General features: G+C 39.5%; 1 protein-coding gene across 5 annotated transcripts in view; it reads left to right on the top strand.

The window, feature by feature from the left end:
• Nucleotides 1–5,107: 5,107 nt before the first annotated feature.
• POLQ (DNA polymerase theta) overlaps nucleotides 5,108–14,549 on the top strand; it is a 103,505-nt gene continuing 94,063 nt past the window's right edge. For 2 of the 5 annotated variants that reach the window (XM_025284813.3, XM_044942393.2), the window contains exons 1-5: nucleotides 5,108–5,435; nucleotides 5,898–6,077; nucleotides 10,136–10,266; nucleotides 11,744–11,900; nucleotides 13,982–14,090. In XM_025284813.3, the coding sequence (XP_025140598.3) occupies nucleotides 5,255–5,435; nucleotides 5,898–6,077; nucleotides 10,136–10,266; nucleotides 11,744–11,900; nucleotides 13,982–14,090 (758 nt within the window). In that variant the 5' untranslated portion in view covers nucleotides 5,108–5,254. Of the gene's footprint in view, nucleotides 5,436–5,897; nucleotides 6,078–10,130; nucleotides 10,267–11,127; nucleotides 11,225–11,743; nucleotides 11,901–13,981; nucleotides 14,091–14,549 lie in introns of those variants that run through there. The other 3 variants (XM_006073399.4, XM_025284801.3, XM_044942390.2) reach the window with 3 other exon arrangements.

The raw sequence follows: 14,549 nt of genomic DNA, 5'->3' as shown, positions 1-14,549 counted from the left end.
CTTGACAGAGACTGTACTCCAAGACAGACAGGAGATAGATCTTCTGAACAAGGAGGGACTTGAGCCATCCTGGTGATGTGAATTTAAAATTGACCAATGACCCTACTAGTCCTTGTTATGCTATATGGATGATGCCCATGATTATTCCTTGTACTGTCAGTTGTCTAACCTGTTTTGTCTCTGCCCAGGTCAACTAGCTACAACATGCAGTGCCAGTTCAACAAAGATATAAAACTACAGCTGACCACGGAAAATATCACACACCCTTGGACACCACTATAAGGACTTTGAGGCTTGAGACTAACAAGAGGGGGAGGCCCAATACCCCTTGCCATCCCAGTTCAGCAGGAAGTAGCCAGAAAGACCTCGACGTCCCTATTCCCAAAGAATTGGGCCTCCCATCTCTTGAGGGGGGAATGTTAGGTAGGTAGAATAGGGAAAAGTAGTCCAAAATGGCGGTGGCTAGAAGACAAGGAAGGTCAAAGGAAGGTCTGAGGACCGGAGTGAAGACTCCAGGTAGAACAAACAGCACTCCTGGCTAAGCCCAATTTGCATAGGGCAGGCCCAGGTGGAGGAAAAAACATATAAAAGGAGGGGCCAAAGCGCTTTCTCATGGACTCTCCCTCCTGCGTGCGTGCGCTCTTTTCTTTCTCTCTCTCTCTCCTGCTATCTTCTAAATAAAATAGAGCTGTAACACTGATTTGCCTAAGAGCTGTAGCACGGTTTGTCCAAGACCCAAGAGCTGTGATGCGCCGAGGGCTTTAATGTCCATTGCTCCAAATCTTTGTTGTGACAAGACAAAGAACCAAGGAACATACACTCACGTGACAGTTGGATAGCATCACCAACTCAATGAACTTGAGTTTGAACAAACTCCTAGAGATAGTGAAGGACAGGGAAGCCTGGTATGCTACAGTCAAGAGGTCACAAAGAATCAGACACGACTTAGTGACTGAACACCACCACCACTATGAAAAGATTATCACAATAAGTTTAGTAAACATCCATCATCTCATGTAAATCCAAACTTAAATAGAAAAAGTTTTATTTTCTTGTAATGAGAACTCTTAGGATTTACTCATTTAACAGCTTTTGGATATAATATACAGCAATATTCATTAGATTTATTATGTTGTATGCTATATCCCTGAGAAGCACAGAATTTATTCAGTCTGGAAGATTCGGTTTTAGTTAATTCACCAGTTTAGCTTGTGCAAATGTCATTATTTTTCATATAACCTCAGCAATTTCAATAGATAAATCACTCTTCATTATTTGTGCAAACTTATTAAAATAATCAGATGACATCTTTAAAGATATACCAATTGTTATCTTGGTATATTTCCCTTATAAACTTTCCCTTGGTAAGTTTCTCTTACGTCTGTGTTTAGCAGTATCAGTCCAAACCACTGTAGAACAGCACAGGTTCCTTAAAATTCTCTATATTTTTATAAAATATTAAAAAAACATCTTTTAAAATTCAAGACTAAACTGGTAAAATCAGAGAATTCCTTATCAGACAGAAATGTCAAATAATCATAGAACTAAGTAGAGAAGTAAGTGAAGCATTAGCATCAAAACTTTCCATAGTGATGTCTGCTGATCCCTGGTGGTCTGGAGTGTGGATTTCAATAGATTATGTGTTCTGGGGGATAGGAATCTGGGGTTCCTAGCAGGTCCTGGGGTAAGATCTAAAATCCCCCACGTAGAGCCAAACCCCAAAAAGGACAGCCCCCTCAGAAAGGAGAGCTGAGAAATATCTGTCCTGAAGACTGAGATGGTGAGTGGGGAAGCTGTGCAAATTTGGCTCTGGATGTCAAACATTATGCTAGTGGTAGTGCTTAATGGATCACTTGTGTCCTACTCTTTGTGAACTTTTGGACTGTAGCCCACCAGGCTCCTCTGTCCGTGGAATCTTCAAGGGATCTTCCCTACCCAGGGGATTAAACCATCTTCTCCTGCCCTGTACAAAACATAATACAGGTTCAAAGATTAAGGTCTTCCCTTAGGCAAGGTTGAAGACTTTCCTCTCTGGTATTTGGAATTTAGGCTGCAGTTCTTGTTTTTGGATGGATCACTGGATGTGTGTGACACAGTCCAATTTTTAAACCAGATTTGAACAGGAGAATGGCCACTTGGCTCAGGTAGACATAGATGTGTTACATGACTTCCACTATGTGGTGCCAGCTGGGGCTGTACTTCTTGTCAAACTCCTTCTTGATATGGGCTGCAATGTCCTTCTCTATATTTAAAATGGGCTGTAATTGATATGTCTCCTAGGTATCTGGCAGAAATACATGCAGAAAACTTTTCAAGTGCTTTAATGCAGACCTTGAAGATTTACCACAGATAAAATTCAAGGAATCCAAGCTCAGACACAGTTAAAAGACAGGGGGGAAATACTTCAGGTATATTAACTAGAATTAATCATTATGGTAACAGCACATAAAATATTTAACATTTTTGAGAAGTAAACTTCTCTTTTCTATTTTCTAAGAGTTTTAAAAATATTTATTTTTAATTGATTGATGATTGCTTTACAATATTGGTTTGATTTCTGTCACACAACATGAATTAACCATAGGTGTACATATGTCCCCTCTGTCTTGAATTTTCTAAGAGTTTTTAAATTAGAAATTAATGTTGAATGTTTGAAATAAACTATAAATTTTAAAATATTCTCTAGGCTTTTCAGAAAGATGACACAAATCATGCCTTTCAATTTCTTCCAAGTTATTTTTCTCAGTTGATCATAGTTCACCTAATAAGAATAGAATAAGTTTGTGACAGATTTCTTTTGTTTATTCTTTTTACATGAAAGTGCTGGATTTATATTGGGAGCAATATTAGAACATTTATATAGCATTTTCTCTGAACAGTACTTGTATGTGGTGAGGACTGTTCTAAGCACTTTACACCTATTAAATTAGTGCTCATAATAACCAAATATTAATAGTTGTTATTTTTATTACCTCCATCATAAAGAAAGAAAGTGAAGAAAGAAGTCTCTCAGTCGTGTCCAACTCTTTGTGACCCCATGGCCTGTAGCCTACCAGGCTCCTCTATCCATGGGATTTTCCAGGCAAGAGTACTAGAATGGGTTGCCATTCCCTTCTCCAGGGGATCTTCCCGACACAGGGATCAAACCTGGGTCTCCCGCATTGCAGGCAGATGCTTTACTTTCTGAGCCACCAGGGAAGCCCCATCTTCATCATATAGATGAGGAAAAGGAAGCTCAAGGAGTTAAGCAAGAATCACACAGCTACTAAGTCTTCAAACACAGACTGACTGTCTTCAGAGTTACACTCTGGACCCCTATGCTACACTGCATCTCAGAAAGATCTTCCATGACAACATGTAAATTTGGTTCAGTTCAGTCCCTCAGTCGTGTCCGACTCTTTGTGACCCCATGGACTGCAGCATGCCAGGCTTCCCTGTCCATCACCAACTCCTGGAGCTTATTCAAACTCATGTCCATTGAATCGGTGATGCCATCCAACCATCTCATCCTCTGTTGTCCCCTTCTCCTCCCACCCTCAATCTTTCGCAGCAGATTTAACATCTAAATTAGGATCCCTTTTACTTGATAGTACTCTTTTTTTTCCTCCTGAGCATTAGTACAATTTAAAATTATCAATTAATTTTTCAATTAGTTTAATATTTGTCCCCTTTAGTCTCTTTCTCTTTGAGAGCAGGAACCATTTCTTGCCATTTCCCTGTATATACCCAGTGCCCCCTAGCACAGGAGACTCAGTAGTAGAGGCTGGATAACTAGTTGGGTAAATGAATGAAAGCATAAAAGGTAACTAAGAAAAATGTTTCCTTCATGGAGTAATGACTCCATCGTGTGGAATTTTAGAATATTGTCCAAAAAAATTTTTTTTAACAAGATAGGTTTCATAGAACTGATTCTCCTATTTCCCAGGCTTGTATTAGAGGTTTTGCTGTTGTTTGGTCCTTTTGAGATTTTTAGAGCTATAGGAAACCACCGACTCTTCAGGGCAGGCTTTCTCTTACTAGATTTGCTTGGTGAAACGAATTGTGCAATTAGGTGCATAGCAGGTATCAACTTAAATCCAGAGCTCGCTTGATTCTACCTTGCCAAAAGGTAAAGCATAGATCCATCAATAAGCTCTTGGTTCCGAATGATCACTCTGGCACATCCAGAGCCCCTTCCATGCAGCGTCTACTATCTAAGAAGTCTATCGGTGGCAGTACCGTACTCGCCATCACATATTCCTTACAGTGTATAATGACTAAAAGTAGAAATTGTGTACAGAAATAACCTCTGCCCTACAATCATACACCAGGAGAGAGTAAACTGCACTCCATTCTAAATCCTAAATTTTACTGGTATAATGTTTTGCACATATTGTTGTTCAGTGGTCAAGTCGTGTCCCACTCCTTGCCACCCCATGAACTACAGCATGCCAGGCTTCCCTGTCCTTCACTATCCCCTGGAGTTTGCTCAAATTAGTCGATGATGCCTTCTAATCATCTCATCTTTTGTTGACTCCTTATCCTGCATCAGGGTGTTTTCCAATGAGTCAGCTCTTCGCACATACAACCTATAATAACTATTTTTAAAACACCAATATGTTAAATAGAACTACGTCTCTAATCTACTTATTATGGGCAGTTCATTTTATGAAGTTAGTATGAAAGTGAAAGTGAAGTCACTCAGTTGTGTCCGACTCTTTGCGACCCCATGGACTGTAGCCTATCAGGCTCCTCCGTCTATGGGATTTTCCAGGCAAGAGTGCTGGAGTGGATTACCATTTCCTTCTCCAGGGGATCTTCCCGACCCAGGAATCGAACCCGGGTCTCCCGCATTGCAGGCAGACGCTTTACCGTCTGAGCCACCAGGGAAGGCCTCCTTGTTATTTAAACTAGAAATGGACAAAAAGAAAAGTAAAAATTTTAAGCCAGTATGATTATAGTTGGAGATTATATATACTGAGCCTGTTTTTTCCCCTGTTTAATCTAGGTCCAAGTCTGTTTCTATTACACTAACCATCAACAAGAGAGACGCAAGAGGTCTAAACCTAGCGAGAGCCGCTCTTTCCCCAAGAATTTATGGTCCTCGGGTTACTCTCGCCACTGGGAACTCTATGGTCCCGGGGCGGGCTGGGAGGCCTGCGTTTGAAAACCGTGGCGGGAAGATGGCGGCCGCATTTGTCGCCAGGGTCAGTTTTTCCCGAGTGGGAGGACGCTGCGACTCTGCGTTTCCCTGAATGGCGGAGAAGATTTCGCGATGAATATAACGCGCTGGAGTGGGGAACAGCGACGTTCAGCATCAGGCTTAAACTCCTCGTCGGGAAGCGGCTTTGACGGCAGTGACAGCCCCTTGCTCCTTTCCGGGCCGGTGCTGAGTCCACCTCCGGGCCTGGGACGCAGCTTGAAGGATCGTGGGCGCCGGCCGGCCGGAGCTACAGGTACTCCCAGGCACTCCGTGGGCAGCTCAGCCGGGCTACTAGTCGCGAGGTGTCCTTTGGACGGGGAGCTCGCTCGTTTGCAGGACCCGCTCAGCTCCTACTCCCTTTCTCAGTTTGTGACTCCGGCCCTGAGCGGCATGTCACTTTCTGTTGACAAGGAAGAACTTTTAGTCCGTGTTCAGAGACCTCCTGGTATTAGTCTTCAAGTGGTTTCTGGGTTTTTATTCTTTCGACATTTATTTACAGAAACAACTTACTAGTTGGCCAAATCTCATTATCTGTAAGGGATTCACGCCTAATAGTGCCAGTACTCCTTACAGATACTTATATGGATGTGTTTTATGGCAGGTTATATATAACACGTAAGAATTTCAAAACTCAGTAGAAGGCTAATTACTGAAGTCTTACGTTAAAACTAACTACTTCCTTACTTTTTTTGTTTTTTGTTTTTTTCCCCAAAAGGGGAATGCAAGCAGACGTTTCCTGATGAACAAATAGACAAGCTGCTGTTGGCAAATTGGGGACTTCCTACAGCGGTTCTGGAGAAATATCACAGTTTTGGTGTAAAAAAGATGTTTGAATGGCAGGCAGAGTGCCTTTTGCTTGGACAAGTCCTGGAAGGAAAGAATTTAGTATATTCAGGTATTCAAATTTGTGCAAATTAATTTCTGTACCATTTTTAAGACATTATGAATGTAGAGAATTGTCTACTGAGGTAAGGCAGATGAAATTTATAACTAGAGAAAGTCTTAAAATATATGAAAAGCAGAGTTTCATAATATGCATACCTAAGTTATGAAAATCCCATTATATGGTGGGGTGGGGAAAGGCAAAACCCCTGCAGTTTAAAGAGAGTCTCAACATTCATCCCAGTGTGAGCATGCAGTATGAGATGTAAATGTGTTCTTCCCACTGTTGATCTCAGTTGCCTTTCAGTGTGTGAACATTTTACAATACATATCTGTTTATAAGTTGACCTGCGCATACAGGAGTATATACATAAAACCCTATGTAATAATATACTTTATGAAAGGTTATATGGGCTTTCAAAAGTAATTTTGACTTGTAAAACTTTTAACCATCTGTCTTTAGAATACTGACTTTAGAATCTAATCACTTGGTAAGATCAGTTTTCTCTAAAGTTATGAGTTATCCAGATTTTTCATTATGGCTGCCAAAAATAGCTAGGAAATTTACTTCAATAGATATAAATTCTCAATGGATATGTTGAGTTTGAATAAACTCCGGGAGATAGTGAAGGACAGGGAAGCCTGGTGTGTTGCAGTTCATAAGGTCCCGAAGAGTGTGACACAACTTGGTGACCGAACAACAAGATACAAGTTCAGGCTGTTTACTGGCTGTGTAACCTTGCAGATTATTTGAGAGAGAGGAGGAGAAAGAGAGGGAGTAAGAGTGCACACAGAAAGCATGAGTGCCTGGTTGTGGGCTTAGAAAAGTTTTTGGCACATAGGAAATACTCTTTACTAACTGCTAGTGGCAGTTGGTGGTAGTTGTAGAATGCCCTGACAATTTCAATTGCTTAAATACTTGGGTGTCATTCATAACTCTGGTCACCAACTTGCATAAATTTATCACTGGGTCCAGCGTCTGTTACCTCATATTTCTTGATTCTGATCAATACTGTTTGTTCTTGGGTACATTACCTAGTTTACTATCATCTTCTAGATTATGCAATAGCTTTGTAACCAGATGTTCAAGCTGGTTTTAGAAAATGCAGAGGAACCAGAGATCAAATTGCCAACATCAGCTGGATCATCGAAAAAGCAAGAGAGTTCCAGAAAAAACATTTATTTCTGCCTTATTGACTATGCCAAAGCCTTTGACTGTGGGATCACAATAAACTGGAAAATTCTGAAAGAGACGGGAATACCAGACCACCTGACCTGCCTCTTGAGAAACCTATATGCAGGTCAGGAAGCAACTGTTAGAACTGGACATGGAACAACAGAGTGGTTCCAAACAGGAAAAGGAGTACATCAAGGCTGTATATTGTCACCCTGCTTATTTAACTTACATGCAGAGTACATCATGAGAAACTCTGGGCTGGAAGAAGCACAAGCTGGAATCAAGATTGCCAGGAGAAATATCAATAACCTCAGATATGCAGATGACACCACCCTTATGGCAGAAAGTGAAGAGGAGCTAAAAAGCCTCTTGATGAAAGTGAAAGAGGAGAGTGAAAAAGTTGGCTTAAAGCTCAACATTCAGAAAACGAAGATCATGGCATCCGGTCCCATCACTTCATGGGAAATAGATGGGGAAACAGTGGAAACAGTGTCAGAATTTAGTTTTTGGGGCTCCAAAATCACTGCAGAAGGTGATTGCAGCCATGAAATTAAAAGATGCTTACTCCTTGGAAGGAAAGTTATGACCAACCTAGATAGCATATTCAAAAGCAGAGATATTACTTTGCCAACAAAGGTCCGTCTAGTCAAGGCTATGGTTTTTCCTGTGGTCATTTATGGATGTGCGAGTTGGACTGTGAAGAAAGCTGAGTGCCGAAGAATTGATGCCTTTGAACTGTGGTGTTGGAGAAGACTCTCGAGAGTCCCTTGGACTGCAAGGAGATCCAACCAGTCCATCCTAAAGGAGATCAGTCCTGGGTGTTCATTGGAAGGACTGATGCTAAAGCTGAAACTCCAGTACTTTGGCCTCCTCTTGCGAAGAGTTGACTCATTGGAAAAGACTCTGATGCTGGGAGGGATTGGGGGCAGGAGGAGAAGGGACGACAGAGGATGAGATGGCTGGATGGCATCACCGACTTGATGGACGTGAGTCTGAGTGAACTCCGGGAGTTGGTGATGGACAGGGAGGCCTGACGTGCTGCGATTCATGGGATCGAAGAGAGTTGGACACGACTGACCGACTGAACTGAACTGAACTGAATCTTTTCTTTCTGCTCTTCCTTTTCTTCTGCAGCCAAAGTGAACTCTGTAAAGGACAATTATGAATTTGTCACTCCTTTTCACGTTCACCTAACTCACTACTCACTCTCCATTACTTTCAGGATAAATTTCTTATGTGGTAGGATTATAAAACTTTTTTTCTTGTGACACTTTCATGTCTCTTTTACTGCCCTTCTTGTGGCAACCTACTCCAGTATTCTTGCCTGGGAGATCCCATGGACAGAGGAGCCTGGCAGGGCTACAGTCCATGGGATCGCAAGAGTCAGACACGACTGACCGACTAAACCTACCTACCTTCTTGTACTTTTTGTTTCAGACATTCAATTACCATCTTCTGCATACACCGGGCTTTCCTTAGACCTTTACACATGCTATTTTTTCTGCTTGGGATTCCTTTCTTTTTCCCTTTTTTGCTCCTTTGAAGTTCTGTTTCCTTTCCATAGATCCTTATAGCTCTTGTCCTTCAACGTCTATCATAGCTTCTATCACAATGTATTTAAGCTTTTTATTTCCTCACAGCAGGGATTTTAACTATTCAGTACTTAAAGGATCTTTAGGTGTAAGCTAGGTACTCAGTAATATTCATCATTTATTGCTGATATAAAGATTTCTTTGTCTCTATTTTTCACTGGGAGAGTATTTAGAAAGCTGGTTTAAAGTTGGGCATTTCAGGGTTATGAAAGTTTCAAATGATAGGTGGTGGTGGTTTAGTTGCTAAAGTTGTGTTCTACTCTTGCGACCCCATGGACTAGTCCTTCAGTTTCCTCTCTCCATGAGATTTCCCAGGTAAAATACTGGAATGGGTTGCGATTCCCTCCTCCAGGGGATCTTCCCAACTCAGGGATCAAGCCCACATCTCCTGTATTGGCAGGTGGGTCCTCTACCACTGAGCTACCAGGGAAGCCCTAATGATAGTTTGTTGTTGTTGTCCAGTTCAGTTCAGTTCAGTCGCTCAGTCATGTCCGAGTCTTTGCGACCCCATGAATCGCAGCATGCCAGGCCTACCTGTCCATCACCAACTTTCGGAGTTCACTCAGACTCACATCCATCGAGTCAGTGATGCCATCCAGCCATCTCATCCTCTGTCGTCCCCTTCTCCTCCAATCCCTCCCAGCATCAGAGTCTTTTCTAAGGAGTCAACTCTTCACGTGAGGTGGCTAAAGTACTGGAGTTTCAGCTTTAGCATCATTCCTTCCAAAGAAATCCCAGGGCTGATCTCCTTTAGGATGGACTGGTTGGATCTCCTTGCAGTCCAAGGGACTCTCGAGAGTCTTCTCCAACACCACAGTTCAAAAGCATCAATTCTTCGGCGCTCAGCCTTCTTCACAGTCCAACTCGCACATCCATAAATGACCACAGGAAAAACCATAGCCTTGACTAGACGGACCTTTGTTGGCAAAGTAATGTCTCTGCTTTTGAATATGCTATCTAGGTTGGTCATAACTTTCCTTCCAAGGAGTAAGCGTCTTTTAGTTTCATGGCTGCAGTCACCATCTGCAGTGATTTTGGAGCCCCAAAAACTAAATTCTGACACTGTTTCCACTGTTTCCCCATCTATTTCCCATGAAGTGATGGGACCAGATACCATGATCTTCATTTTCTGAATGTTGAACTTTAAGCCAACTTTTTCACTCTCCACTTTCACTTTCATCAAGAGGCTTTTTAGTTAGCCTTGGGCTATTTAGTCACTGGATATGATTTAAAGCATTTATTAATGCACTCTATCAAATATTACTTATTTTTGTGATGATCTTCTGGAATAACATCTTTTAGCTCCTACAAGCGCTGGGAAGACTCTGGTTGCTGAGCTACTTATTTTGAAGCGGGTTTTGGAAATGCGGAAGAAAGCTCTTTTTATTCTGCCCTTTGTTTCTGTGGCTAAAGAGAAGAAATACTATCTCCAGGTAATTTTTTTTTTTTTTACGAAGTTTGAAATTGTGAAAGGCCTATTATTGGCAGCTTTGGCTTTACTCATTTGAAATAGAATTATAAAAGCAATTGGAAAATAAAATATCTTTCATTACATCTCAATCCATGGGATTACAAGAGAGTGGTATATGACTTAGCAAGTAAACACCACCAATGTAGCTTTAAAAGTTGACCATTTATGAGAGGAAACTTTAAAATTACTGCATAAAAGAGAAATGACAGTTAAATCAAGAGTAATTGGTGAAAACTATATAAAAACTTAAAATATTTCTTAGAAAATAGAGTGCTTTAATTAGCATATAAATGTGCAGATTAAGAATCAACATCTTAAGTGAATAGTAGGACTAAGCTGAAGCATGGAAAGGAAGTATGTTTGAGGAAGCATATCCCATCCTAACTGAGGGAACATTTGGGAACTTAAGAGGATGAAGAACAAGATCTATTGATGCTTATGTACAGCTCCAGTTGTGTGTTCTGTTCCGCTATTCTGCAAAAATGAATAGTGGCCGTATACATTTGTGTGATACATAGTCTTTTAAGGCATTTTTACAAGTATAGTACTTCATTAAATAGAATAAAATTTATTCTTATTTCTGCCATGAAAAAATATGCTTTTGGAATGGCAAGATTATTGTACTGATAATCCAAAAAATCTGAGTTCTAGTCCCAGTTTTGCCACTAACTGTGTCTTCAGGCCAGACATGTAATCTGCTGGATTCAATTTTTCATTGGTAAAATGAAACTATGGGTTAACTCAATAAATACTCAGAAACATTTTATTGGATGAATAGCTCTAAAATTCAATGGTTCTGTAAATTTTTTTAACGTTATTTCAGAGATCAAATAGCCAACAAAGCTGGTTCTACATGGTAACATCTTTTCAACTTAGACCAAAGTAGGAAAATGATGTTAAGGATCCTTTTTATTGAGAAGGTATGTTAGTTAAAAGTTAAACTGGAAAAAAAAAAAAAACACCTACTGCATTTGAGTTTTGAAACCCTTTCTTTTGTTATATTAAAAAAAAAACAACTAGTTTTTAGAGAGATAATGAAAATATTTTCCTCATGAAGTATAAATTTGTTTCTGAACATATTACATTAGTGTTAAAAAAAGAACTAGTTTCTTGCTTGTTTATTAGATAAAAAATATTAGTGCTTAAGGTAATTTTTGTTTTCTTCTGTAATGCTCTTTCTTCTATAAGGAACTTGTAGAACTCATTAAGTGTGCCATTTTATTCAACTCTGTCTTAATAGAAAATCTCTCTACTGAGTTTTGTCAATTCTAAATCTTATTTTTAGCATTTGATTCTAAAAAGAACCAATGTGCCTTGACTAGGAATAAGCACCAGTTGTCTGATAAATGTCTTTTGATACTTTTATCTATGCTTGGGGAAAGAACCAATTCAATATTCATAAATTTTCAACTCTTATTTTTCTGTTTTGCTCAAATCAGAGTCTATTTCAGGAAGTAGGAATAAAAGTAGATGGTTATATGGGCAGTACCTCCCCAACAAGGCATTTCTCTTCTTTGGATATTGCTGTCTGCACAATTGAGAGAGCCAATGGTCTGATCAATCGCCTCATAGAGGAAAATAAGATGGATCTTTTAGGTAAGTAAATAAAGAAATAAGTGTATACTTTCTCTGTTTTTGATAGAATGGTGTGGAGCCATTATGATTTCTATATATCTTATGTTTTATTCTAATGTCTGTCATCTTCTGGATGTAAGAATTGGCATCTGTAACATTAGGAACTCTGTTAAAAAATGTTTTGCATCCTTCTGATGTTATTGACTCTACTTACATGGCATCTGGTCCCATCACTTCATGGGAAATAGATGGGGAAACAGTGGAAACAGTGTCAGAATTTAGTTTTTGGGGCTCCAAAATCACTGCAGATGGTGACTGCAGCCATGAAACTAAAAGACGCTTACTCCTTGGAAGGAAAGTTATGACCAACCTAGATAGCATATTCAAAAGCAGAGACATTACTTTACCAACAAAGGTCCGTCTAGTCAAGGCTATGGTTTTTCCTGTGGTCATGTATGGATGTGAGAGTTGGACTGTGAAGAAGGCTGAGCGCCGAAGAATTGATGCTTTTGAACTGTGGTGTTGGAGAAGACTCTCGAGAGTCCCTTGGACTGCAAGGAGATCCAACCAGTCCATTCTGAAGGAGATCAGCCCTGGGATTTCTTTGGAAGGAATGATGCTAAAGCTGAAACTCCAGTACTCTGGCCACCTCACGTGAAGAGTTGACTCATTGGAAAAGACTCTGATGCTGGGAGGGATTGGGGGCAGGAGGAGAAGGGGACGACAGAGGATGAGATGGCTGGATGGCATCACTGACTCGATGGACGTGAGTCTGGATGAACTCCAGGAGTTGGTGATGGACAGGGAGGCCTGGCATGCTGCGATTCATGGGGTCGCAAAGAGTCGGACATGACTGAGTGACTGAACTGAACTGAACTTGTATTTTTGCACTTTACAAAACATAAAGATTATCTTTGAGTCCTCAAGACACTTTTCATTGCTTCTTTCATGATAAAGCTTACCAGGAATAGAAGGAAATAATCTTCCATCTCTGCAATTAGTGTATATGTATTCATTATCATATTCTCGTACTATGATATCTAGATCAGGCCTGGACCCAGAGACTACCATTTAGCAGACCGATGGTAGGGAGCTATAGAAATTAGCACTGTATTTGAGCTTTGGACTGTTCTGTCTTAATCCCTTTTTTTTTTTTTTTTTAACCACTTGGGAAAGCTCACTATGTAGAGGTAGGAATAGGAAGAGAATGATTTTAACAGCAGTGGAAACTGCAAGAATATCAGTTAGTTATTCATGTTATCTTGGTGAACTTAAATGGTAAAATTAGGGTAGGATAGAAGTGGGGAGTGAAATAAAAAATGAATTAGACATGGGCTTTGCTCTGTCAAGCTTAGAGGAATCACATTCATTAGTTTGTATCAGAATTGTCAGATTGTGTTGTATCAGGTTAAGTGTTATATCCAGTACACTTAGCACAGTGCTTGGCACACTAGAAAGAATAAATATTTTTTGGATGACTGAATGAATTCTGAAATAACTCATCATACAATATAATTTTGAAAAAGCTTACTGATAAGGAAGAAGAACATCATGTGTCATTAGGAAATAGTCTGAAAGATCTGTATTTTCATAGGGGAATTTGGGTTTGGTTAGAGGACACCAGTGCACACATAAATTAAAATGTTTAAATGAGGAATTGGTTGATAACTAGATTTTTGGTAATTCTTGAGCATTATTCCAAATACATAGACTAGTTTCTCCAAGTAGAGGAGAAGAGAATTATTATGTTTTATAGTAGGGTGAGACACTAGTCTGCCATAATCAAAACAAAACATCCCCTTAAAATCATTTATTGCTTCTTGATCTGATTCTGTTTTCCTGTGCACTTGCTAACATCAGGATGGTTGCCCTGGTTGTTTTCCCCATAGAAAAGTCAATCCACTGAATAATTTTCAAGGATGTCTTTAATTTTCTTTGTACATGTATTTTACAAGGTTGCCAGTTAAGAAGCATCTGAATTTTGTGTTACCTGCAATGTACTGTAATAACAGTTATTTATAGTATAAGATTAAGATACTCAGTCCTTCAAAATTCTTAATTGTGAGATTCTATAAAACTTAGTATCTGGAAAATCTCTTTAGGAATGGTGGTTGTGGATGAATTACATATGCTGGGAGACTCTCACCGAGGGTATCTGCTGGAGCTTTTGCTGACCAAGATTTGCTATATTACTCAGAAATCAGCATCATGGTAAGTACCTGAAATAGTTAAATTCTTGAGTTTCCAAACAATGTTGAGAAAGTGCAAAAGTGTTTAATAAATAGTTGTTAAATACATTAAAGGAGGGTAATACTTATTTAGAACAAACTCGTGTACAGCAGTTTATTTTTTTTCCAAAAGAAGTACTTAAGTCTAGGAGTGATTTTAGATTATTTTGGTAGAATAATTTTATTATTTTCTAGAATGAAAACATTCTTAAATTTTTGCTCACCACATTTATGATAGAATTTTTAAAATCCAGTTTTTGTATTTGTTAACTATACACACATGTAAATAGTCAATGCTAATTATGAAAAATAACATTTCTTTGTCCCCTACTTTCCAAAGGTAACTATTTTCAACTCTTACTGCTTTTTAAGAAATTGACTTACAGTGATATCTCTAAATAGAGTTACTTACGTTTTTTAGTTTTACACATTATATATTGAC

The sequence above is a fragment of the Bubalus bubalis genome, chromosome 1, assembly GCF_019923935.1.
Source record: "Bubalus bubalis isolate 160015118507 breed Murrah chromosome 1, NDDB_SH_1, whole genome shotgun sequence".
In the NCBI taxonomy this organism is placed as follows: Eukaryota; Metazoa; Chordata; class Mammalia; order Artiodactyla; family Bovidae; genus Bubalus; species Bubalus bubalis.
The sequence above is the reverse complement of the archived record's forward strand: the minus strand, read 5'-3'. Positions and strand labels throughout refer to the sequence as shown.